This window comes from Canis lupus, chromosome 1 (assembly GCF_011100685.1).
Source record: "Canis lupus familiaris isolate Mischka breed German Shepherd chromosome 1, alternate assembly UU_Cfam_GSD_1.0, whole genome shotgun sequence".
Classification (NCBI taxonomy): Eukaryota; Metazoa; Chordata; class Mammalia; order Carnivora; family Canidae; genus Canis; species Canis lupus.
This window is the reverse complement of record NC_049222.1, coordinates 44,561,296-44,585,670: the sequence shown is the minus strand read 5'-3', so window position 1 is coordinate 44,585,670 and position 24,375 is coordinate 44,561,296. Positions and strand designations below refer to the sequence as shown.

The 24,375-nt window shown below is 37.3% G+C and overlaps 1 protein-coding gene and 2 non-coding genes across 25 annotated transcripts in view; all 3 read left to right on the top strand.

Annotated features, from left to right (window-relative positions):
• The window catches only part of IPCEF1 (interaction protein for cytohesin exchange factors 1), a 176,170-nt gene that overhangs the window by 135,663 nt on the left and 16,132 nt on the right, over window positions 1–24,375 (top strand). For all 23 annotated transcript variants that reach the window (XM_038526375.1, XM_038526377.1, XM_038526376.1 and 20 more), the window contains one exon: window positions 5,962–6,319. In XM_038526375.1, coding sequence (XP_038382303.1) covers window positions 5,962–6,319 — 358 coding nt within the window. The remainder of the gene's footprint in view (window positions 1–5,961; window positions 6,320–24,375) is intronic.
• LOC119869885 lies at window positions 2,759–2,865 on the top strand. Its single transcript, XR_005354876.1, has one exon. It is a non-coding gene; the product is annotated as a U6 spliceosomal RNA (small nuclear RNA).
• Window positions 12,831–12,933, top strand: LOC119869848. Its single transcript, XR_005354853.1, has one exon. It is a non-coding gene; the product is annotated as a U6 spliceosomal RNA (small nuclear RNA).

The window sequence follows — 24,375 nt, the reverse complement described above, 5'->3', positions numbered from 1 at the left end:
TACGAGGGGGGACAGAGGCAGAGGGAGGAGCAGACTCCCACTGAGTGGGAGCTGGATGTGGGGCTCCATCCCAGGGCCCTGAGGTCATGACCTGAGCCGAAGACATTTAAATGACTCAGACACTCAGGTGCTCCTAACATTTTTTTCTGAAGAAATATATCAGAAATAGATAAATGTTGAACAGTTAGATTTTATTTTCCTTAGAAACAGAATATGTTCCTCAGGCTCACATATTTTCCAGGCAGATTTTGTTTTTGTTTCCTCTTGTTTCTGAAAAATAGACATGCAAGACACTTGGTTAAAATAACATTTAAGCTTTCTATTCAAATACAAAAATTCAAAAACTCATGGTAACTTTTATCCAGAGGATGAATCAGCTTATTGTGTTGGCTTAATCCACGATAGGCTATCTAGGACTGAGCTATATATGCCTAGGTGGAAACATTTTTTCTCTAAGTTCTTGCTTTGAAAAGATATTTTGGGTAATGAACTTTCATTTTGGAATGATGACTCAAAATTATAGACTAATACAATGCTGGAAAATCATCTCCCCAAAGTCAGAATCTTGAATTAAAAATGTAATTTAATGTCCAGTCTTTCTAATTGCTGCAAATGGTTAAGACCTCAGCACAAGATCAGTTGGACCTCTGCTTCTAACGGGTGGGACCACATTCAACAAGAGAATAAAGAACACTTCAGGATCTTCTCTGAGTGAACAAGAGGTTTCTGTTTATCCTGCTGCTTCTTGAGAAGACTTCACAGGATGGATAGGAAAGGACATCCATTTATTCAAAGAGAAATTAGAAATGGGGACCTTTTGACAGACTTGCTAAAAAAGCTCAAGACAGTTGGGACCTGGTAGATTTCACTTTGGAAGTTTCTCTGTAGAAATCAGTATCCATGATTCCTTGAAATCCACAATTCCTTGAAACCAACAAAAGAGCAAAAAAGGAACTGACTTCCTTCATATTTCCTATTCAGTGATGTTACAAAGTGATTTAAGAGCTTAATCATCATTAAAAATCTGTTACACATATTTTTTTTCTAAGTTTAATCATTAAAAAGCATAGTCTAGTAACTTGATCTATGTTTATGCGCTTACTCATTCATTTAACAAATTTTGTTGAGAGCAACTGTTCCAAATATTTGGGACATATGAATAAATAAATAAATAAAAAGCAATGATCTATTTCTTCATGAAGTCAAACTGAGTTGAGGGAGTCTGGTAAGAAACAATCAATGTACTAAGTAAATGATGTACTATGCAGTGGAAGTAAAGCATGGTGACTATGGAGAAACAGGATTTCTGGAAGTCGGGTCGTAGCTGCAAACAGAGTAGCCAGGATAGGCCTGAGTGAAAGCTGAGGTCTGAGCAAAACTCTTGAAAGGTGGTGTGAGAGCCAAGTGGATGTTTGGGGAGTTCTATGCAAAGGGAACAGTTAGAGCTAAGATATCCTTGGTGTGTAGGTGGCAGAGTTAAGGAGGTCAGTGGCTGAAGCAGAGTGAGTCAAAATGAGAACAGCAGAAATGAGGTTGCAAGGTCGCAGTGGCCATACCATGTAGGGCCCCAGGGCCTGTTAAAGACTTTGATGTTTTGAGTTACTTAAGGGAGCCTTTGGGAGTTTGGAGCAGAGGAGTGATGCGATGTGATCAGTTTCCATCTTAAAAGAGCCACTCAGGCTACTGTGCGGGAGAGGTCCCCACTGTCCTGGGAGGTGGGGGGTACGATAGAAGCAAATAAATCAGAGGGAGGGTTGCAGGGATCTAGTGTGAGAGGTGGTGGTGATGCAGGTCAGGGCATAACTGAAAAAAGGAATGGGCAGATTTTGAACTTGGTTGGAATGTAGACCACCCAGTGGGTGGATCAGGATATGAGAGAAACTGAGAAGATAAGGTAAGGAGGGGGCGGGTAATGGTGGCAGGAGGAAGTTAAGGAATAGGATTTAGCAGTAAAGTGGTTTCTTCAAGCTTACTAGGATACTGGGGATTAGGGTGAGGAGCAGGTCCTCCATGATTATACAGGAGGCCAGGGTCAGATGGGGGTGTGTGCTCTACAAGATTTTTGGGTTTTTAGAGAATGCTACTACTAGCATACTGTAGAAATACAAACAATATTTCTTGGGGTTTGGCAGCAATTGACTAATTTGTTTTTATTAATGTGGCCCATAAAAGAAAAGCCATACACGTTCCTTTTTTTTTTCCTCATTTGGTTTTATTATGTTTAGTCTTAAGTTATTCCTGTATTTTCTTCTTTTAAAAAACAAATATGCTTAAAATCTATATGCTGACTCACTTCTTCCTAATGACAGACTGTTGGTGGCTGTCTTAAACTGTTTTTCCCTATGTCAAATTTATGTTTTTAAACAAGTCAAAGAAAAAAATTTTAGAGCTAATCAACATTTGAACTGAGCTTCTTTGATCAATAAAAAATGTCTTATGTAAATGTTGAATCACTGAATTCTATACCTGAAACTAATATTATACTGTGTGTTAAGTAACTGGAATTTGAATTAAAAAATATACATTAAATGGCAAAAAGCATACTCACTTTGGCTGCACATATACAAAAATTGGGTTGAGGGCAGCCCAAGTGGCTCAGGGGTTTAGCGCCGCCTTCAGTCCAGGGTGTGATCCCGGACATCAGGATCCAATCCCGTGTTGGGCTCCCTGCATGGAGCCTGCTTCTCCCTCTGCCTGTGTTTCTGCCTCTCTCTCTCTCTCTCTCTCTCTCTCTCTCTCTGTATCTATGAATAAATAAATAAAAATCTTAAAAAAAATTGGACTGATACAGAGAAGATTAGTGTGGCCCCTGAACAAGGATGACATGCAAATTTGTGAGGAAATGGGAAAGCAATATTGATTTTTAATTTAATCATATAGTCTCATTAAAACTTAGATTTTTAAAATGTCTTTAAATTTTCTCATCAAAAAGTAAAATGTTTAAAACACAAATGTTCTGAAATGAACCACCATGCAATTACTTACCTTTAATAGGTAAAATAATAATTTTGTTGGAGATCATGAGAACATTTTGTGGGAGTATTTGCATTACAATCAGTGACTGTCACTGCCAGGTCCTGGGATTAGGATAAATCATTTGTAGAAATTCTACAGAGAATTTCAGGGTGCTCCTTCATAAGAGACTAAACTACTCTGGGCTATTTTTCTTTTAGACCATTTTGTACTGATATTAATTTATTATCAACTGTAGGTCAGGTATAGATGTAAAAATAGATGTGTAAAAATAATACTTAAACACAGCCTGTTCTCAAGTAGCTCACCAAAAAAGATGAATGAGTCAATCAGCAATTATAGTATTCATTGACAAATAAAATGACTTCTCTCAAGTATGATAGAAGTAAGCCTGGGAGCACCAGATAGAGGCACCCACCAGGCTCTGAGCCCACTGAGGGCTTCCTGGAGGAGCCAGTCCTTGAACTGAGATAAAGGACGGGTTTGTGTTAATCCACTGGGATAGAGTGAGGAGGACTGTCATTTGATTTGCAGTGAGAAATGTTGTGAGTATATTACCTGGATGGTTCATATAAGGCACTGAGTTAAGTGTTCTCTGTTTAACTGTGGCTATTGGTAGCTACAGATGGTAGAAATAATCACCTGTGATTTAGCACCACAGTATCTCTAAGGCACATTTGCATATTGAGCCCTCTGTGATGACACTCCAGGATCACTTTGATTCTTATTTTGTTAATATCTCTTCTAATACACATCTTTTTTTTTTCATGTTCTCTTTCCATCTCTCTACTTTTTCCTTGTTTTTTCTTGCTCACTCTTCTTTTTTTCCATTTAAAAATCAATTTATAGGGACATCTAGGAGGCTCAGTTGGTTGAGCGTCTGTCTTCCTCTCAGGTCATGATCTCAGGGAGCTGGGATCAAGCCCCACGTTGGGCTCCCTTTTCAGCAGGGAGCCTGCTTCTCTCTCTCCCTCTGCCTGCTGCTCCCTGTGCTTGTGCTTGTGCGTACGCTCTCTCTCTCTCTCCGTGTCAAATAAATAAATTTTAAAAATCACATTTATGAATATTACATGGTACAAAAGTAGAGCAATGGATTGAAAACATTTATGTTTGAGTAGTACTCCCAAAGGAATATACTTAACAGAAATTTCTGGTGCTCTATAAACATGTCTTTCCTTGGCCCATAAGCAGAGCTTTGAGGTCCAGAAAGGTTCATGGAAAGTGTTGAAGCAGCTATGTACACAGGCTTTTGCTCAAATAGCCCATTTTGCTAATCAAATTACAGTAATAGCAGGAGCAACAGGAAAAGCTTGCACTTGGTCTCTTTTCAGAAAAGGAAGCTGGCCCCACCAAAGCCAAGTTTTACTAAAATAGCTCACAATGGGGGAACGTGTCAGGACTTAGATTGGAATGGTATTTTTGCTAATATTTATTTTGCAGATCATTCTAGTGAGTAAGCAAGTCTTGGCATTTATTTGGACAGCTTGGAAGGGTATGTACTATCTCCTCTAGATAGCTAAGGTTTTATTTAGTGAATTGCAGATTAAGCTCTTAGTTGTTAAATGGTCTGAGTGATTTAAGACAGCTGATTTACAAACTCATTGACACATTCTGGAATGAAAGTTTTCATGTCTGTACAAATATGTTATTAATAAGGTGTACGTGATGAATCAGTATCTTAACTGGATATTTTAACGTCATGCTACTAAAAAGTGGATTTATTGATTATTTGATAAAGCATGTCTAATATTCAGCAAACTGAGCATAGATTGGGTAAATACTGGCTTTTCCTATTAGAACTCTGAGTTTAGAACCTGCAAAATTCTTGGGAACACACAGGATGGGAACAAAATCAACCATTCTGAGTTGGTTGCAATGTTCTGAAGGTTTTGGGAGAAAATCCTAGTTTATTCTTTGGCTTTATCCCACTAACAATTTCAGTTACACAAGTTGGTTTTGGACAATGTCATTGTAGTTCTTGTCATGTGAATATAAATATTATACATTTTTCTTCTGGTTCTTTTTTTAGATTAGTTTAGGTTTCTTTATCTTCTTTAATAAGACATTACAGAGCACCCAGTGTGTCAGTTAAACATGGCATGTAGATCCATAAGAAATAGAATGAAATTTAAATTTAATCTTAACCTCATTCCTTTTGGCAACTAATGGAAATACAGAATACAAACAGAGAAATTCTCTCTCAGTGTATTTTATAAGTCTTTGTAACAGTTTTATAATGAACATTGCTGTGATCTGTTCAAGAATCTTCAAATTCAATCGGAGAAGGACAATCATCATATGGTTTCACTCATACAGGGAATATAAAAAACAGTGAAAGGGATCATGGGGAAAGGAGAGAAAATGAGTGGGAAGAATCAGAGAGGGTGACAAAACATGGGAGACTCCTAACTCTGGGAAACGAACAAGGGTAGTGGAAGGGGTGGTGGGGAGGGGGAATGGGGTGACTGAGGGGGGCACTTGACTAGATGAGCACCGGTAGTTACACTATATGTTGGCAAATCAAACTCCATAAAAGAATATACAAAAAAAAGAATCTTCAAAATAAATAACGTGGAAGCTTAAGAATTTTAATTTCCCCTTATAGCAGATTTAACTCAAACAGAATAAAAAGGGATTGTACTAATAATCCTCATATGAAGTATGAGAATTAAGGTCTTATGTAAGGGCAATGCAGCTATTTCCCTATCACTGAAATATAAAGCTAAATATGATGTCTTCAGCTGTTTGAAAAAAAAAAAAAAGCAGGGGTTAAATACAAGAACAAAAAGCTTTTGTTCTGAATTACAGTTGGTAAAACAAATGAAAAAAAAAAAAAGGAATCCAAAACTTGTGAATGGTTTTTCAAATAATTTGTGACTAATAATTTGTTTCTGAAACACTAGAGTACCTTTGTTAAAAATGGAAAGTAGAGAATGCTGGTTTAATCATGATTTATTTCGTTCTTTTTTGGTTTTATTTATGAAACAGGCTGCCCAGCAGGCACCTTCATCTTCACCCAAATCATGTTCTTGCTCTTCCTTGGAAAGTACGATAAAGACACAAAGCAGTTTGGCCTCCTTCTCTAGAGACAGACAGTCCTGGATCGACATGGGCAACAGTTCGGCCGCTGCTGACAATGAGGAACAGTCTATAATGTTTGCTGTGGCAGTGCGCTCATCTGCCCCTGCTGAAGCAAACAGTTGCAGGGCTCTGGAGAATAGCTTTGCCACATCAGAAAGTGGATTTTTGAACTCTTTGTCTAGTGATGATACTTCTTCACTGAGTAGCAACCTGGACCATCTTGCTGTCCCAGACCAGCCCACTGGATCAAAGATGGCAGACAGAGGTAAACCAAGAAGTTGTCTACTCCTTTCTGGAGAATGAATATTGATGTGTGGGTATAGAAGTTTAAGGCTAATTTGTAAAAAGAATGTTGAAAGTCATGAATGATGATTTGATAATTAAACTGTCAGGTGGAGCTAAGCACCAGGGCTGCTTCTGTAGAGGAGTTTGTATGTGGAAGACACCAACTTCAAGGCTGTTAGTTACCCACTGGGTCACTGGACACATGCTTACAGCTAGGAGACATGTGATTTTCCGCCCATCTGAGGAAAAGCTTGACTCCTCTTTGGTCCTATGTTCTATGCCCTGGAGTTTGTGGTGATTAGAGCAGGGTTTTGTAGATTGATACGTTGTGGTTCTGAACAAATAGAGAGCATCCACTTGCCCTGGGCCATAACCACTGAAAAGGTCTGGGTCTTTGTGAGTTGAGTTGGCTCCTGAAGGTGCCAGCATGGTTAACAGGGAGACAGACAACTTGCATGCACTTTGGAAGGCAGCTCTAGATCTTTTTTAAAAAAAAATATTTTATTTATTTATTCATGAGATATATACAGAGAGAGATAGAGAGAGGCAGAGACACAGGCAGAGGGAGAAGCAGGCTCCATGCAGAGAACCCAAGGCGGGACTTGATCCTAAATCTCCAGGATCATGCTCTGAGCTGAAAGTGGTGCTAAACGGCTGAGCTACCCAGGGTGCCCCAGCTCTAGATCTTTTAAACACAAAGGAGAGCACAGTTTATGTTTTTGAAAAAAAAACAACAACAAAACATTTTAAGTCTTAGCAAAGGAAACACTTAATGGAGTAAAGAAATTAATAATGGTGTGTTTTCTTTTTTGTAAATTTATTTAATTAATTAATTAGTTTATTTTTGAGAGAGAGTGTGCACGCACAAGCAGGAGGAGGGGCAGAAGGAGAAGCAGGACCCTGGGATCATGACCTGAGCCCAAGGCAGACACTTCACCGAATGAGCCCCCTCAGGTGCCCTAATAATATGAACTTTCTTAATACTCTGTGATAATTGGTCTTTATTGTTTGTGCAGATGGATTTTTTTTATTGTTAGTTTTCAGTCATGATGTATCCTTTCAGATGGTCTGTACCTTGTTTACTTGGGTGTAAAAACCAGCTTATCTAATATAAGATACTCAGCAGTGAGGGAATGCTGAGTTCGGTTTGCGTTTTTTGAGTGTAATTGTGGAAAAAGGTTGACTGGTGAAATTCCCATGATACCTTGCCAGAGTGGCCTGAAGACACAAATGGCTGCTCTCCCATCTTTCCTAGCCTTACCAGGGAAAGTTTAAGTTCTCAAATTTTTAGATATACCCTGTTAATTTAATATTTGGTCTCAGGATAATTTAAGCCCAGGATCATGACTATAGTCCCTGTGTATGTGTGTGTGTGTGTGTGTGTGTGTGTGTACAGTATTTTGAAATATGCCAATTTGAATGCTCAGGTTGAGAACTCATTCTATAAGTCACCACAGTTGTCATCACTCCCTGTGGCCTTACCTGAAGATGCTTCACCCAGTTGAGTTACCTGTCTGGCAACTGATGGCATTTTTGCTTAATACCCCTAATTTAAGCCAATGATCTGCTTTACACTTAAAAAAGTGGAAAGGCACCTAGGTGGCTCAGTCAGTTAAGTGTCTGCCTTCAGCTCAGGTCATGATCCTGGGGTCCAGGGATTGAGCCCAATGTCAGGCTCTCTGCTCATCAGGGAGCCTGCCTGCTTCTCCCTCTCCCTCTGCATATCCCCTGGCTGTGTACTCTCTCTCTCTCTCTCTCTCTCTCAAATAAATAAATAAATAAAATCTTTTAAAAATCTCTAAAAAAAAAAAAAAAAGTAGAGTGAAAAAAGTCATTGGCAGAATAACATGTCTAGAGGTAAAGAGATAGGGTAGGGAGGAGGGTGGAAACAGCACCAGTGAGGAATCCAGCAGGTCACCAGTGGACTCTAACAGCTGGAAAACAGGATGTAAGCTGGCCTCAGGTTTGAGAAGTGTTGTCACATAGAAGGAATTTTGGGCATAATCTCCTTCTCCTTAGAAGTACAAAACTAATGCAGATGGTGAGGCTAGAAGCACAAGCAAAAAGGAGATAGTTTTAGACTCAGCATAAGAAACTTCTTTTTAATGTTGAAAACGGTTCAAAATTGAATGGGTTTCTTGGAAAGTAATGCATTCCTTGTCATTGGAGGTGTTTCCTCATTCTGAGACAACCATTTTCACTGGGTATCAACTGCATATACATATCGATCACAATCTTTATTCTTTAAAAAAAAAGATTTTATTTATTTATTTTTATAACGAGAGACAGAGAGCACATAATAGCTTGTGTGAGTGCAGGAGCTGGGGGAGGGGCAGAGAAGGAGGGAGAGGGAGGACTCTGCTTTGAGCACTGAGACTGATGTGGGGCTCAATCTCTTGACCCTGAGATTATGACCCTAGCCAAAACCAAGGGTCAGATGCTTAACCGACTGAGCCACCCAGGCGCCCCACAATCTTGGTTCTTATAAAGATATACCTAAGAGAGCACTAAGGTAACTTGAACTGCATGTTCTTTAACTTGATACTTGGAAGAGCATTCCAGATATGGAGCTGCTTGAACTAAAGAAAATCACAAATAAAAAGTACCACATCTATTATTTTCCTGTGAAAAATTCTTTAGTCATTGGGCCATAAGTAGAACTAAAAAGTGCATGTGCACATACACACACACATACTACCCCAGGATGAGGATGGCTTTAAAAGCAAAACAGTAAAATTCCATTTGCATTCTTTTCTGAGAGATGACCCTGCAGACTGATTTTTTTTTTCCTTGAGGATGAATAAGCTGCAAGTCATGGAAAGATGTATGTAGCTCTCTGTCCATGTCCGAACGTCATTCTGGGGATGCATGAATTGCAGAGCTAGCTAGGTACCAAACATCCCTTTTAATCTAAGGAAGAAGAAACCTACTATTTTAAAATTTTGAGTTAAGTGCAGCGTGACCAGCAAAATCTCTATGCTTCTTCAAACAACTTGACATGAAGGTGTTCCTCTTAGTAGAAAGGAAGATAAAATAAAAGTATTTTTCCCTTGGTTATGTGTTGGCAGTTGCCATATGTCACAAAATTTTTGCTGATGATTTTCTCCTGCTGCTGGGGATTTGGTTAAATTCCCAGAAGAGTTAAACCACATAAAGTCATTGCTATGGAAACAGCAACCAGGTCTTTTCTTGTGTTTGTAATGATTTGCTGTTGAGTAATCAGACTGCGTATTATGCATTTTTTTACATGTATGTGTTTGTGTGTTAGAGAATAAGCTAGCTTTTCATTTCTGTGACTGCTAAAAATTATTCTTTAGCTGCCAATTATAAAAGAAAAGCCTTGACATTCCTGTGTCTGAAATACTGTTCAGGATGCTTTTATGACAGGGAATGAAGTGTCGACATGGTCCAAGACAGGAGTAAGGATTTTAGGTTAAGTCTCAGTCTCAAGATGCATTTGCTGGAGAAAGAGGCTTTTCTCCTAGAAAAGATTCTTAAAGGTTAATAACTGAGTCTTGAAACAAGCAGGCAGCATGCATTACAGCCTTCTTTTTTATTTCGACAATGAAAGAAATGTTTTGCAGTTATGCAATTAAAATTGTGGTTGCTGGAATTTTATACTGAATTGAAATAGCCTTTTGTTTCTTCCCTGTGGTGTGAGCTAATAAAAAAAAATGCAGGGTGTTAATTGCATCCCATTGCCTTTCCACATTGGGAGTTCCAGAGCTATCCAGACTCTTCACTGAGTCTTTCCTCAAAACATACTGGGAAAAGAGGTGATAGGGTTAGTCTCAACTCAATTTTACCCTGAATTATTTCCTTCTTCCGTGAGAGGTTATTTAGCCTCATTTAGGACATGTCCTTTATGTCCTTTATTAGCCTCCTTTAGTAATGTCCTTTAGGACATTACTTATGTCTATGTCATAATGACTCACATGCATGTCTCTATTTACATCATGCTGACAAAGTGGAGACGATTTTACTGATACTTACATCGTGAATGTCCTGGATGCTAATAAGACTTATACTCGATGTATGATAAATGATCAAGTACAAGTCTAGTCTGGGAATCAAGTTGAATAAAAAGAATTGTTTATGAAGAAATGAGCCTACTGGAAATATGCATGACACCTTAAGAATGTGACATAAATGAGCCAGATTTTACGGGTTAGCAAATATTACCAAAAGTTGTACATAATCTGATTGCAAAAGGATGGATGCTGTATTATTTTAGCTAGCTAATTTAGATGCTGCTGTAGGAATTAAGCAGCATGTTTCTTTAGGGAGAAAGAACATTAAAAAAAAAGTTGAATACTGAAGTCCATTCAATTTAGCCTTATTTTTTTGAGTACCTAACATGTACTCATGTACTCTGCTCTAACAGGAAGACACAGATGAACAAAATACAACTTCTGGACTAGAAAATTTTAACATATTAATGGGGAGAGTGGGAGGAATGAGACTCATTTAACAAAAAGAAAGCAGAGTAAAGTAAGTGCCACAGAGAGAGAGAAGGTACTCGAGGGATGTAAAGGAAAGTAGGAACTCAAAATATGGAAGATCATATTTAAGTAGTTTGTGATCTAAGTGGGAGGACCTGTGCATAGAGAGGGGAGCCACGACAAAGAGGGATGAAAAAGAAATTTGGGGGATGATGTTGAATACTGGGCTAGTCATTAGTTTATTGCAGTAGATAATGGATGACTGTTTCTAATCAAGGTAGTCACATAATTTATGGTTTATTATTATTATTATTATTATTAATCACAATTTGTTTTAAAGTCATGAAAAGCCAGCAACAGTCAGGCTGGACAAATCTCTAAGATTCTATGCTTTAGAAAAATTATGTCAGCTCTAGAATGTGAGGCAGAAGCATATAAGGGGACACAGAAAATCAGAAGAGTTAGGAAACTTTTGTAGTAGCTGGGGTGGCAGTGAACATAGGAAGCAAAGGAGAGACTGGAGGGCTTCCATAGCATGCCTATCAAGTGAGGACTGATCTTGGTCTTTGTATCTCTATTACTTAATTTAGTCCCTAGAAAATTTCCCAGTGATTCTACTTTTTGAACTATAATTTGAGAAGGAATCTCAAAATAGAAGTAAATATTTACGATTGGGAAAATCTTGAATCTATAATTGTTGACTTCAATGGCATTGTTCTCAAGCATAGATGATCTACCTGCTTTGTCTGCTCTGTGCCAAGTGGCTAACAGACCCTAGAGGATGTCATGAAATAATGCAGATTAGCTTACCTGCAAATTTGGGCAATATAACTAGTTCATTTTATTTATGATTATAAGCATCTAACTTAATTGTAAGTGAATATTCATTGCCTGATGACATTAAACATATTCTTTCTCCAATGACTTGTATCATCACCTTGTAGTATCAAAATTCATACATATAGGCTTATTTCTGCAATCTCTGTAGTCTTTCACTGATGTTTTTATCTTCTAATTTTTCAGTATTATAGTTAGATTCTACCTTTATAGCACACTTTTTTATTCAGTAGAACATTTCTCTCCTTGACACTACTTTGTCAGTATAGTAGTTAGATTCTTCATTTATAGCATGCTTCATTATTCAGGAAAACATTTCTCTCTTTGGCTCTATCTTCTAGGTAAATTTTCAGATTTGATTTTCAAGTTTAATTTAAAAAAATCACATTTGGATTTTGATTAAAATTTTCTTGAATTTGTTTAGATTTGTTTGGTGAGAACTGCTATCTTTAAACCACTGAGTCACTTTATTTATGAACATGGTATATTTTTCCACTCAGGTCATTTTACAATTTTAAGTACTAAGTATTATTTTAAGTAGATTTTCTTCTTACAAGTGTAGCATGTATATTATTAAGTTTGTTCTTAGACCTTTTATAGTTTTTCTTGCATTTGTGAGTGAAATCTTTTAATTCTATTATATTTTATCACTATTATTGTGGATGTGAAAATAAAAGGCTTTTTTTTATGTTTGTCTTATAGTAGTCACCCTACCTTATAGTTAGAAGTTGTTTTAAGTGTTTCTAGATAAGTTATCTTAGCTTTATGTAATGACCATTTTAGCGTTTCCTTTCTAATATTTATGTTTCATTTTTTTCTTACTTGTGTGATCAGAATTGAATTTGCCTGAAGTTTATTTGCTTTTGTACTCTAAAATACAGTCTGCTATTATTGATTGCATATTATTTTTATTATCCACTTAATAAGATTCTGCTTTATCTTTATGAATTCTTTCTTTTATTTTATTTAGATTTATTTTGTTTGATCTTTGCTTGCTCCTTAAGTTAATTGCCTAGTCGATTCACTTTCCTATCTTTTTCCTAGTAAATACATGCAGGTTCTGTGTACCTCTGACTAGAACTTGTAGTTTGTATAATGTAGTACTTTCATTATTGGCCATTTGCAAACAGTAAGTTTTAAGAGTAATTCAGCTTTTGATTTCTTCTGTAAATAAGCATAGTTTTAGAAGAATGCTTTTAAATTTCAAAATGAGTGCTTACTTCAGCAGCACATACAGATCGAAATGATACAGAGAAGATTAGCATAGTCCCTGCACAGTGATGACACACAAATTCGTGAAGCGTTCCATATTTTTGCTAACTGGAATTAAAATAAAAGCTTAAACACACACAGAAAATATTTTTAAAAAATTTCAAAGTTAATATGTTTTTGACTATCTGAGTGGGATTCATAAAAGGTCAATAACAAAAGGTCAATGACATAATTTAGAGAACTATGACTTTATTCCCCTGATCAACAAGTCTTCTCAAGAACAGAGACCTGCAATTTACACTATTTGCTCCGGGAAGAAACCTGTGCAATTCTTTGAAATGCTTCTAACATCATGGTATCAGATTCATTGTCTTGTCTCTATAATTATATTCCTGGCTCTTTTTGACTATTCTGGATACATGAACACATGTCTCTCTGTTCATCAAGAGCAAGGAACTGTAAAGATATCAACACATGTCTGAATTTGCAGCTAGAAAGGACAGTTCAAAGGTTAATTTTCCAGGGAGACCCTTCTCATTAGGATAAGATCTTAAGCCTTTGACATCTATTCTTGCACTATCCTTTTATTGTTACTTTCTAATTTCTCTCCTTGCAATGTTATGCTTTCCTAATTAAAGCTAAAGCAAATAAGGTCCTATCTTCCTCAAACTACACAACTATAGTAAGCATAAAATTGAAAAATATTTTTTTAGTAGACTTCTATCTTTCTTGAAGCAATTTTAGGTTCAGAGCAAAATTGAGCAGAAGGTTCAGAGATTTCCCATCTGTCCCCTAAACATGCATAGTCTTCTCCACTTGTAGCATTTATTCTACCAGAGTAGGATGTTGTTGTAACTGATGAACCTACATTGACACATCATTATCAGTCAAAATTCATAGTTTACATTAGGGTTCCCTCTTGGTTGTGTACTCTATAGTTTTGAACAAATGCCTAATGACATGTATCCATCATTATGGTATCCTGTAAAGTATTTTCACTGCCATAAAAATCCTCTGTAACCCACTTATTCAGCCCTCCCTTCTGTTTCCCCCCATTGGCCATCACTGACCTTTTTAGTATCTTTGTAGTTTTGCCTTTTCATAATGTCATATAATGTAATTTGCAAACAAAGACTTATTTCTTCCTTCCCAATCTGTATATCTTTTATTTCCTTTTCTTGTTGCATTAGCTAGGATTTTCAGTATAGTGTTGAAAAGGAGTGGTGAGAGGGGACATCCTTTCCTTGTTACTGATTTTAGTGGGAAAGCCTCAAGTTGCTCACCATTTATGAAGTTGGCTGTAGGTTTTTGTAGATCTTTTGTATCAAGTTGAGAATATTCTCTTCTATTCCTATTTACTGAATTTTTTAAAAAAAAATAAATGGGCTGTAGATTTTTCAATTTTTTTTTCCTGTATTCCCATTGATAGGATCATGTGTTTTTTTTCTTCCTCTTTAGTCTGTTGATGTGCTGGATTACATTAATTAATTTTTAGATATTGAATTAGCCTCACAAACCTGAAATAAATCCCATTAATTGTGGTATATAATTCTTTTTATACATTGTTGGATTCAATTTGCTAATATTTTGTTGAAGACTTTTATGTCTGTGTTCATGATACATGTTGGTCTATGGTTTTCAACTTTTGTACTCTATTTGGTTTTGGTATTAGAATAATTCTGGCCTCATAGAATAAGTCAGGAAGTACTTTCTCTGCTTTTGTTTTCTGAAAGAAATTGTAGAGAATTGGTATAATTTCTTCCTTAAATGTTTGGTAGATTTCACCAATGAATCCATTGGGGTCTAGCGCTTTCTGTTTTGGAAGGTTATCAATGTTTCAATTTTTAAAATAGAGATAGGCCTATTCATATAATCTATTTCTTCTCATGTTAGTTATGATATATGTGTCTTTCAAGGGACTGGTCCATTTCAGCTAGGTTATCAAATTTGTGGGCATAGAGTTGTTCATAATATTTTTTTGTTATCATTTTGGTGTCCAATTAATCTCTAGTAATGTCCCCCTTTTTCATTTCTAATTTGTGTCCTCTTTTTTTCTTAACTAGCTAAAAAATATATATTTTTTTACTTATGGCCCATCTAGATACTCAGAATTTAATAAGTATAATTTACTTATTGAGTTCTTAATAATGCAATTCCAAAATTAGCTCATTGTGCTTATTTGATGGGATAGGTGAAGGGGATAAGAACAAGATGTATACAATGGAATATTACTCAGCCATTAGAAACGACAAATACCCACCATTTGCTTCGACGCGGATGGAACTGGAGGGTATTATGCTGAGTGAAATAAGTCAGTTGGAGAAGGACAAACATTATATGGTTTCATTCATTTGGGGAATATAAAAAGTAGTGAAAGGGAATAAAGGGGAAAGGAGAAAAAAAATGAGTGGTAAATATCAGAAAGGGAGACAGAACATGAGAGACTCTTAACTCTGGGAAACAAACTAGGGGTAGTGGAAGGGGAGGTGGGCGGGGGGTGGGGGTGACTGGGTGACGGGCACTGAGGGGGGCACTTGAGGGGATGAGCACTGGGTGTTATTCTATATGTTGGCAAATTGAACACCAATAAAAAATAAACTCATAAAAAAATCAAAAAAAATTTTTGACCAAATAATGAATGTTTAACAAATATTTACTGAGAATCTACTGTCTTCCTGGCACAACTGGCATTTGGAGATATGAATAACAACAGAGGCAACAGGTCTCTTACATAGAATTCACAATCTGGTGTATATATATGTTATGGTAGGGTAGGGAGACAATTAGGTAAATGCAAGAACAAGATGATTTCTGGTAGTGAATAAGTTCTATACAGAAAATAAAGTAGGAGTATGTAATAATAGGGTGTTGGAGGAAGGACCTTGATTTAGATGACTATTTGGGGAGGACCTCCCTGAGAAGGTGATCTGAGAGCCAAATGGCACAAAGGAGCCTACACAAGTGAACAATAGCTGGCAAAGTGCCCCAGACAGAGAGAAAATAAAATGCAACAACAGCTCTAGGACTAGTATAAGTTTTGTAGTTATACAAAAAACAGAAAGAAATCCAGTGTGGCTGGAACAAAGTGGGCAGGGGAAGCTCAGGAAAGGGATTGGAGAAGTGGGTAGCAGCTGGCTTATGTGGCTAATAGTGGAACCCATAAGGTGTTTGGATTTTGTTCTAAATTTTTTTTTTATTTATTATTTATGATAGTCACAGAGAGAGAGAGGCAGAGACACAGGCAGAGGGAGAAGCAGGCTCCATGCACCGGGAGCCCGACGTGGGATTCGATCCTGGATCTCCAGGATCGTGCCCTGGGCCAAAGGCAGGCGCCAAACCACTGCGCCACCCAGGGATCCCTGGATTTTGTTCTAAATGAAATGGGATGATTTTTGAAGCTGGGGCGTGTTATGGTGTGCCTTAAGGTTTTGTTTTGTTTTGTTTTACATTTAAAAAAAATTATATTCAATTTGACAACTTATAGTATAACAGGGCTTATCCCATCAATTGCCCTCCTTTGTGCCTATCACCTAGTTACCCCATCCCCCCATCTACCTCCCCTTCTGCAACCCTTTATTTGTTTCCCAGAGTTAGGAGTCTTCCATGATCTGTCTCCCTCGCTAATTTGTCCCACTCAGATCCCCTCCTTAAGCTTTAAAAATATTACTTCACTATTTGGAAAATGGGATTAGGAAGCTGTAGTAGACCAGATATGTAGTTGTTGAGATAAGTCAACAGTGCAATGATGGTGGCCTGGACTAAGTTGATAGCAATGAAATGGGCCAGGGGTAGAAGAATATGCATTTGGGATGTATCATACAATTAAATGTAAGAGTATAAAAATCATAAAATATTCTTGTCTATTTAGTCTATCCCTAGTCTCTGAAATACACTGCCTTAGCACACAGTGAACATTCAGAGTATTTGATGGATGAATCGAGTAAATGAATGGATCAAATGTCAAAGGGAAAGAGAGGAATCAGGATGAGTTCTAAGTTTTCCAGCACATTCAATCTCTTATATTACTAAATATAATTGCAACTCTTTAGGATTGGTATCATTTCCTGGGAAAAGGTTTGCTAGTAGAGATTTAATGCCATAATTAAATACATAACTCTAAATATGTACACTGTGGCTTTCCTATAAGGTAAAAAGAAGGATGTTATACAAATAATTATAGATCACACTAGACTATAATCATCGAGATAAGGAAAAGGGAGTGCCATCTTAAAAAGGTAAGAGCATTTATCTGCTCCAAACCTTTATTTTCTGCTTAGTGAACTTAAAATAGGTTAACTTCTTCCTTTGTCTTGCCTCACTCTCCCCCATACCTTCTCTCCTTTTGCATCTTCCATTTTTATATTTTGTGCTCATTTGTCTCCAAAATGGACCCACGTGGTAGATGGACTCAATAGTTTAGGACCCAAGGTCAACATATTTAACTAGAGTCCATTGGCTTTGAATCCTTGAATTTAGGCAATTTTCTAGCTATTTCCCCCTTTTTAGTTCCCATTCAACCTCTTGCGTATTTTGAAAAGAAAAAAATCCTTGCAAGGATTTTGAAAAGAAAAAAAAAATCCCAAGGAAATGCCTTTTTTTTTTTTTTTTTTTTTTTTTTAAATTTTTTATTTATTTATGATAGTCACAGAGAGAGAGAGAGGCAGAGACATAGGCAGAGGGAGAAGCAGGCTCCATGCCCCAGGAGCCCGACGTGGGATTCGATCCCTGGTCTCCAGGATCACGCCCTGGGCCAAAGGCAGGCACTAAACCGCTGCGCCACCCAGGGATCCCGGAAATGCCTTTTTTTGTATGCATGCCAATGTTTTTTGTTTTCTTAGAATGTGAGCAAATGTAGAAATTTTATGTCTACGTTAAATATTTCACCTAATTGTGGGTGCTTATATGATTGGACAAATACATTTTTAAAACAAATAGAATATCTGTTTTTTAAAAAATTTTTATTTATTTATGATAGTCACACATAGAGAGAGAGAGAGAGAGAGAGAGAGGCAGAGACACAGGCAGAGGGAGAAGCAGGCTCCATGCACCGGGAGCCCAACATGGGATTCGATCCTGGGTCTCCAGGATCACGCCCTGGGCCAAAGGCAGGCGCTAAACCGCTGTGCCACCCAGGGTTCCCTAGAATATCTGTTTTAAGAATGTAGAGCTGCTTATCAGATACTTGGACCACAGACTCAGCCTAAGATTGCTTCTAAAAATCACTGCCATAAGATGTAATAATAATAATAAAGAACAACATTAAAGATTGCCCAATAGACCAGGTTTGTTCTTTTTTTTTTTTTTTTTTGACCAGGTTTGTTCTTATCAATAAAAGCAATAATATGGTAGAAGAGTATTGAGTCACCTTACTTAACAGGAGCATCAAATACCCAGGAAAAGAAAAGTATATGACTCTGGTAGAGAATGTAAAGCTAAAATTAAAAAAGAGTGAGGGAAATCAAAATGAAACTACTCATCTTTCAGACTTAAAAGAGTACAAGTGAAAGTACTGGCTTTCTATTTAGATACTCTTTCTCAATCTGATTTCTCTATCATAGAATTTATTTTGCCTGCCTTCTTTTTTTGTTTGTTTTAATCATCTTTCAAATACTATTTTTCCAATGTTCTATTCTCCATTTCTAAGCTCTTCTATCTTTATTTTATGGGAGCCTAGCCTGCTGTGACCATGTCTCAGCTTCTGCTCCTGATTGGAACCAGATTATCCCCAGGTGCTCAGTTCAAATGCCCCAACAGAGAATCCGATCATCCAGCCTCTCTCCAAGGTTGCTGGCCAGCTTATTAATTTCCTGGTTTGGTACCCTATGGCCCTGTGAGAATAGAGTTTCTTAGTGTAAAACCTGGCCACCCCAGAAACGGAGGTTCTGGGTGGGGATTTTTCCCTTGGAAGACAGAATGGTGGGAGCAAGAATCCAAGCTTTGGTGTGTGGTCCAAGTGGCTATCATCTAACTAACTGTATGTTGCCTGATGTGAAATCTTTCTTCATTGGGCTTTATTCAAAAGACAGTTCATCAAATATATTTATAGTATAGAATAGTTTAAGGCTGAAGGTTTTGAGTCATCACTATGTCTGTCTCGTTGTGGCTTTGGTCGAAGTTTTTATGTGTTTCAACAGTCTCTCCCTTGTAATGAGGGCTAATAACACTTTTTTTCATAGAGTTGTTACAAAGATAATAAGGTCTATAGTGGTTAATATGAGACCTTCTACATGCTAAAAACTCAATACATAATGGCTGTTCTCCATCAATAGCAAGAGCAAGCAGTCTCTCTCTCTCTCTCTCTCTCAAAATTCTCCTATGGTAATGTTCTTGGTCAGTAGTATCCTTACTTTTAAAATGAATTATCCAGATTTATCTTAGTTACATAATTCAAAATTATCTGACAGTATGATTCTAAGTCTTTTGCTATCTTGGAGAGTTGTCAAGTCACTAATTAGAGAAAGCCTATAAAAGTTTTTGAATCTCTTGGCATCAGGTATTCTATTAAATAACATTTGCAAAGTATTAATGGCTACACATAACATTGAAATGACTATGTAGTTATCTTTTTGTGATAAGTGCCTTCCACGGTCTTGCTTTCTCACTTTGAACATTGCACCTAAAGCAGGGAATACTGCTTCCTACATAAACCTTTCCAAGTATTTCATGTTCAGGAGCTAACCTTCTCTTCCTTGGGTCATCATGTAGACTTTTTCAATTTCAAAACAGGCTTCCTTTCAAATTCTGATATGAAATATGGCATATGAATTTCCTTTGGCACTTCTGTTCTAAGTAGAAAATAAAAACCACATTCTAGAAAGCACAAGGAAACACCAAAAATAAGATAGTGGGGGAGGCAAAGTTGAAAATGCTGCATTTAAAGAGATAATCTGCATACAATGTTCTCGACAGCCAAATTCTGGGCCTACGGGAGCATGTCTGTCCTGTCAGAGGCAGACAATAGTGTAGGTTATGTGGGAGGATGGCAAGGGAACAGCACACTCATCTGGCATAATCTTGGAAAGAAGTGAACTTCTCTAACCATTAGTTAAAATGTTGTTTTGCCTCATTTGCTAAAGTCACCAAGAAAGATCCTATTTTAAAAAAAAATCCCATTTCTTTCTTAAGTCTAAATCTATATTACAGTGACCGAAATGTATTTATTTACTTTTTAAAAGATTTATTTATTTATTCAGAGAGAGAGAGAGAGAGAGAAAGAGAGAGAGAGGCAGAGACACAGGCAGAGAGAGAGGCAGGATCTATGCAGGGAGCCTGACGTGGGACTGGATCCCAGGTCTCCAGGATCAGGCCCTGGGCTGCAGGCGGCGCTAAACCGCTAAGCCACCGGGGCTGCTCCAGTGACCAAAATTTAGAGAAAGTTTGCTGTTTGGACCCCTGAGACATTCTGAGCTAGCCTAATAAGAGTCACAGAGAAAGTAGGTGCAGCTCTCTAGATGAGTCCCTACTTTTAAGTTGTTAACTCCAGTTCCTTTCTCTTCTCGTGGGTTGAAGCCGGTGTTACATGACAAATCTGTGACAGTCTGGCCTTACTACACAAAGCATGGTCCACAGGCCAGCAGTTCTGGCATCACCTGAGAGCCTGTTAATAATTGAGAAGCTCAGGGCCTTCCCAGACTGGCTGAGTCAGAGTCTGCATTTTAACAAGAGCCATGGGTGATTGTTCGCCTTTTAAAGTTTGAGAAGACTGGTCTAGAAACACATGGGCCTGCACAGTGTGGAATTGAGCTGTTCTTAATTCCATCACTGATTTACATGTTGGAAAGACCACTTACTGTTTTTCAAGAATCTCCTTTTTTTTTTTCTCCTCCACAAAATAAAAATAGTTTTGGCAAAGCCTTGGGAGCTAGATGAGATAGTCTGGAAAGTGCCTTATGTGGTGGAGGGAGTTAACGTCCTGTTATTTTATGCAAGAAGGCAGATACACTCTTGAGAGGAAGGCTAGCAGTTGCACTGGAAACCCTTGACTGTCAGATCATTTATTTCGCTGTAGAAGACAAGGGAGGTGGGAATGATGGACTTGGCTTCTCTTCCTAACATGAGACAGACCAGTGGTCTTTGCTGGCAGTCTTTTTCCTTGCTCCTTCTACAATCTGGTAAAATATGATAAATGATCTAGTGCTTCCTAGTATGAAATTATAATGTAGAACAATATTTACATAAAAATACAACAGGGAGATTTTAGAACACTACTTTATTCAGAAGCCTCATAAAGGCATGGGGTTAACATACCAGCACTGCCCTCTCTGGGGGGATTGGGAAGACTCTAACCTCTCTGGGGGGATTGGGAAGACCTGTGCTCTGGGGTCAGGTGTAAGTTGTATTTTGTTGTGTGCTTATACCCTTTGGGTCTTTTGTTGTCCTATGAATTCTGTTTATCATCTGCTCCCATTATTATTGAATGCTCATTTTATGGCCCTGTGAAGACCTAAGGACCAGCCCTTAGCAGCAGTAAAAACAATACCGAGCTCCTGGTTGGGTCATGGACATGGCTGGATCACAGGTATGTCCCCTGAGTATTTAGCGATATATTGCACATCTCTCAGATTATGACACAAAAAAGCCAATAGGGATTTTTTTCTGGACTCCTAACATCACCTTTTATTATTTTATCGTCCTTATGTTTGTGGGCAATTCTGGAATCCAGTTATTAGAGGTCAGACGTATCTATAGTCTTTCAGTTTCAGGTTCCCCCCAGGAAAGGTGGATGGCTAGAAGCAGGAGTACAGCAAGAACATTTACCTTTCAGGTTTTCCCCATTTCTCCCAACAGCTCTAACCTTATCTGAGCATACTTGCCCCTTCCTTTTATCACCAGTTTCTAGATGAATTCAAATAGAGAATTTTTTTAAATATTATTTGGTCCTATTTTAGGTGAATTCTGTATTAACTTCAGTAATCCCCAAAGGTCCACTTTACCTATGTGTTAATTTTAAAGTTTCACTGTTTCTTGAGAGACTAGAAGATAAAGTTGTACATGCAACATACACATGCACACACACTATACACACATACCCCATACTGTACACACACACACCCCACACTACACATATGCATACCATACATACTACATACACACAGACACCACACACAACACACACTGCACACACACACACAAATACCACACACGTACACCTGTATTCTCATGATTAATGCTCTCAAATTTAGGTCAGGGGAAGGAATGTGTATGGGGAAGAAAGATAATTTCTGATATTTTTTAACATAAAGATAACATATATCCATATAAATATTTTAAATAATAATAAATCTACCTAAAAGGCAGCCCTGTTTATTTTTCATTTAGGAAATGTACTTTATGCCACATTATTCCAAGATTCTAAAATTACTTTTATCTTTACTAATTTAATATCTTTTGAATTTGATATGTAGTCTTAATATGATCATTTTACTCTGACATAATTACAAACCAATGTATTGTCAAAGGTAATTTTATTATCACAATCTTTAATAGCACTACTGAGCTGCTTCATGAACACAGAAATTTAAAGAAATCATTTTATTATTTTCTTCATTACACACTTATTTGGTTCACTTTCTGAAGTTTACTTAAAAAATATGGTAGCATTGAAAGTTCTGTATTAAGACTATATTCAAAGTAGAATCTCACCTACCTTGCTGTAAAAGGAAAGGACATACAAAAATTATTGTGTCCCTGTATGTCTGAAATGTCCCAGGGTCCTCAATCCTAATGTCCCCTCTGAGAGTCAGATGTCTTTTCATTTAATTTTCTTAAGGCTTTCTGACATCTCCAGCCTAATCCAACACTGTTACCATCCTTAGTATTTTTACTGTGCAAGTATCATCAGTTATCACAACAATCTCATAAAAACCTACTTTCTTGTTGTTTTATTGAGAAGTATTCCACATGCCATAAAATCCACATATAAAAATGGTTCAATGTTTTTAAAGATATTTACAGAGTTGTACAACTATCTCTACAACTTAATTTGAGAACATCTTCAACACAACATATACAAAAAAAACCCTACGCCTTTAACTATCATCCCCTATTCCTGCTTACCCCTTCCCTAGCCCCAGGCAACCACTAAATCTACTGTCTGTCTTTGTGGATTTCCTGTCCTGACATTTCATGCAAATGGGCTCATGCAGTCTGTGTTTTTTGTGACTGACTTTTACATAGCAGAATGCTTTCAAGTTTCATCCATGTTGTTATGTATCAGTACTTCATTGCTTTTAATTACTGAATAATATTTCACTCTATGCATATACCATATTTTGTTAGCCATCCATCAGTTGATGAACATTTGAGCTATTCCCACCGTTCGTCTACTATGAATTGTACTGCTACGTATACTTAGGTACAAGTTTGTGCTAACATATGTTTTTAATTCTCTGGAGTATATACCTGGGAATGTAATTGCTGGGTCATATCATGACTTTGTGTTTGGCTTTTGAAGAATTGCCAAACTTTTCCTTAAAGTGGTGGCTCCATTTTACATTCTTACCAGCAATGTATAAGGGTTCCAGTTTCTCCATATCCTTTTCTACACTTATTGTCCGTCTTTGTAATTTTAGCCATCCTGGTGGGTGCAAAGTAGTATTTCATTGTGGTTTTGATTTGTATTTATCTAATGACTAATGATGTGATCATCTTTTCATGTGCTTATTTGAGAAAAACTCACTCTGTACACAGTCTGAGTCAAAAAGTCTAATTGTGTTCAAACTCAGTTTTGAAGATCTCCCCCTTTTGGAGTCTGCTTTGGTAGAAAGAAAAGGGGTTTACTGACCAATACTTTAAGTTGGTCACAAAGTTAGATCAACATCTTTGCCCTCTGTTTTCTGAAAAAATATTGAGAACACCCATGGTAGTTTTCTGGCAGTAGATGAGAGAAAATTACTGCTTAAATATTTCTAATTTCACAAGAGTAAACTGTAAAGTAAGTCAAGTTTGCTTGATTTTGAAGTTCTTACATTAATATCATATGCTTTTCTCTCCCCTTTGGAGAGGCCCCTTTTTGTAGTTCTTCCTAATGTCATACTTTTTAGATGGCCTTCTATCAAGCTTATTCTCAGGATAAGATGTGAAATACATAGACACTAAAAAGGACATGATGAAAAAAGAAATCTCATTGTGTATCTTTCTTAAAATTATTTTCAGAGAATAAAGGAATAAAGGACCAAAGTTCTTAGTGGGATATTAAAGCAGTATCAAAAGATGAAGATTTTTCTTTGGGTAATCTGTATCACTTGGGGTCCTCATTTGTACATGACTGAAAACTACCCTGAGAGTAGCTTAACAAAGGCTCCCATTAGTTGCAAGGGCTCCAAAAAAATCACCAAGATCCATGTTTTAGCTGTATCCTATATATTGATTACATTCTTAGTATTCTTAGGGTGATCCCTGCAGGCTTCTAGCTCACATCATCACATGTTTAGAAAAAAAAGAGAAATTGATCCCTTATACCCCAACCAAAGTCTCAGAACTGAGTCTTCCTAGCCCCAGGTGGCCTGACCTGAAGCACATGCTCATCCCTGAATCAATGACTATG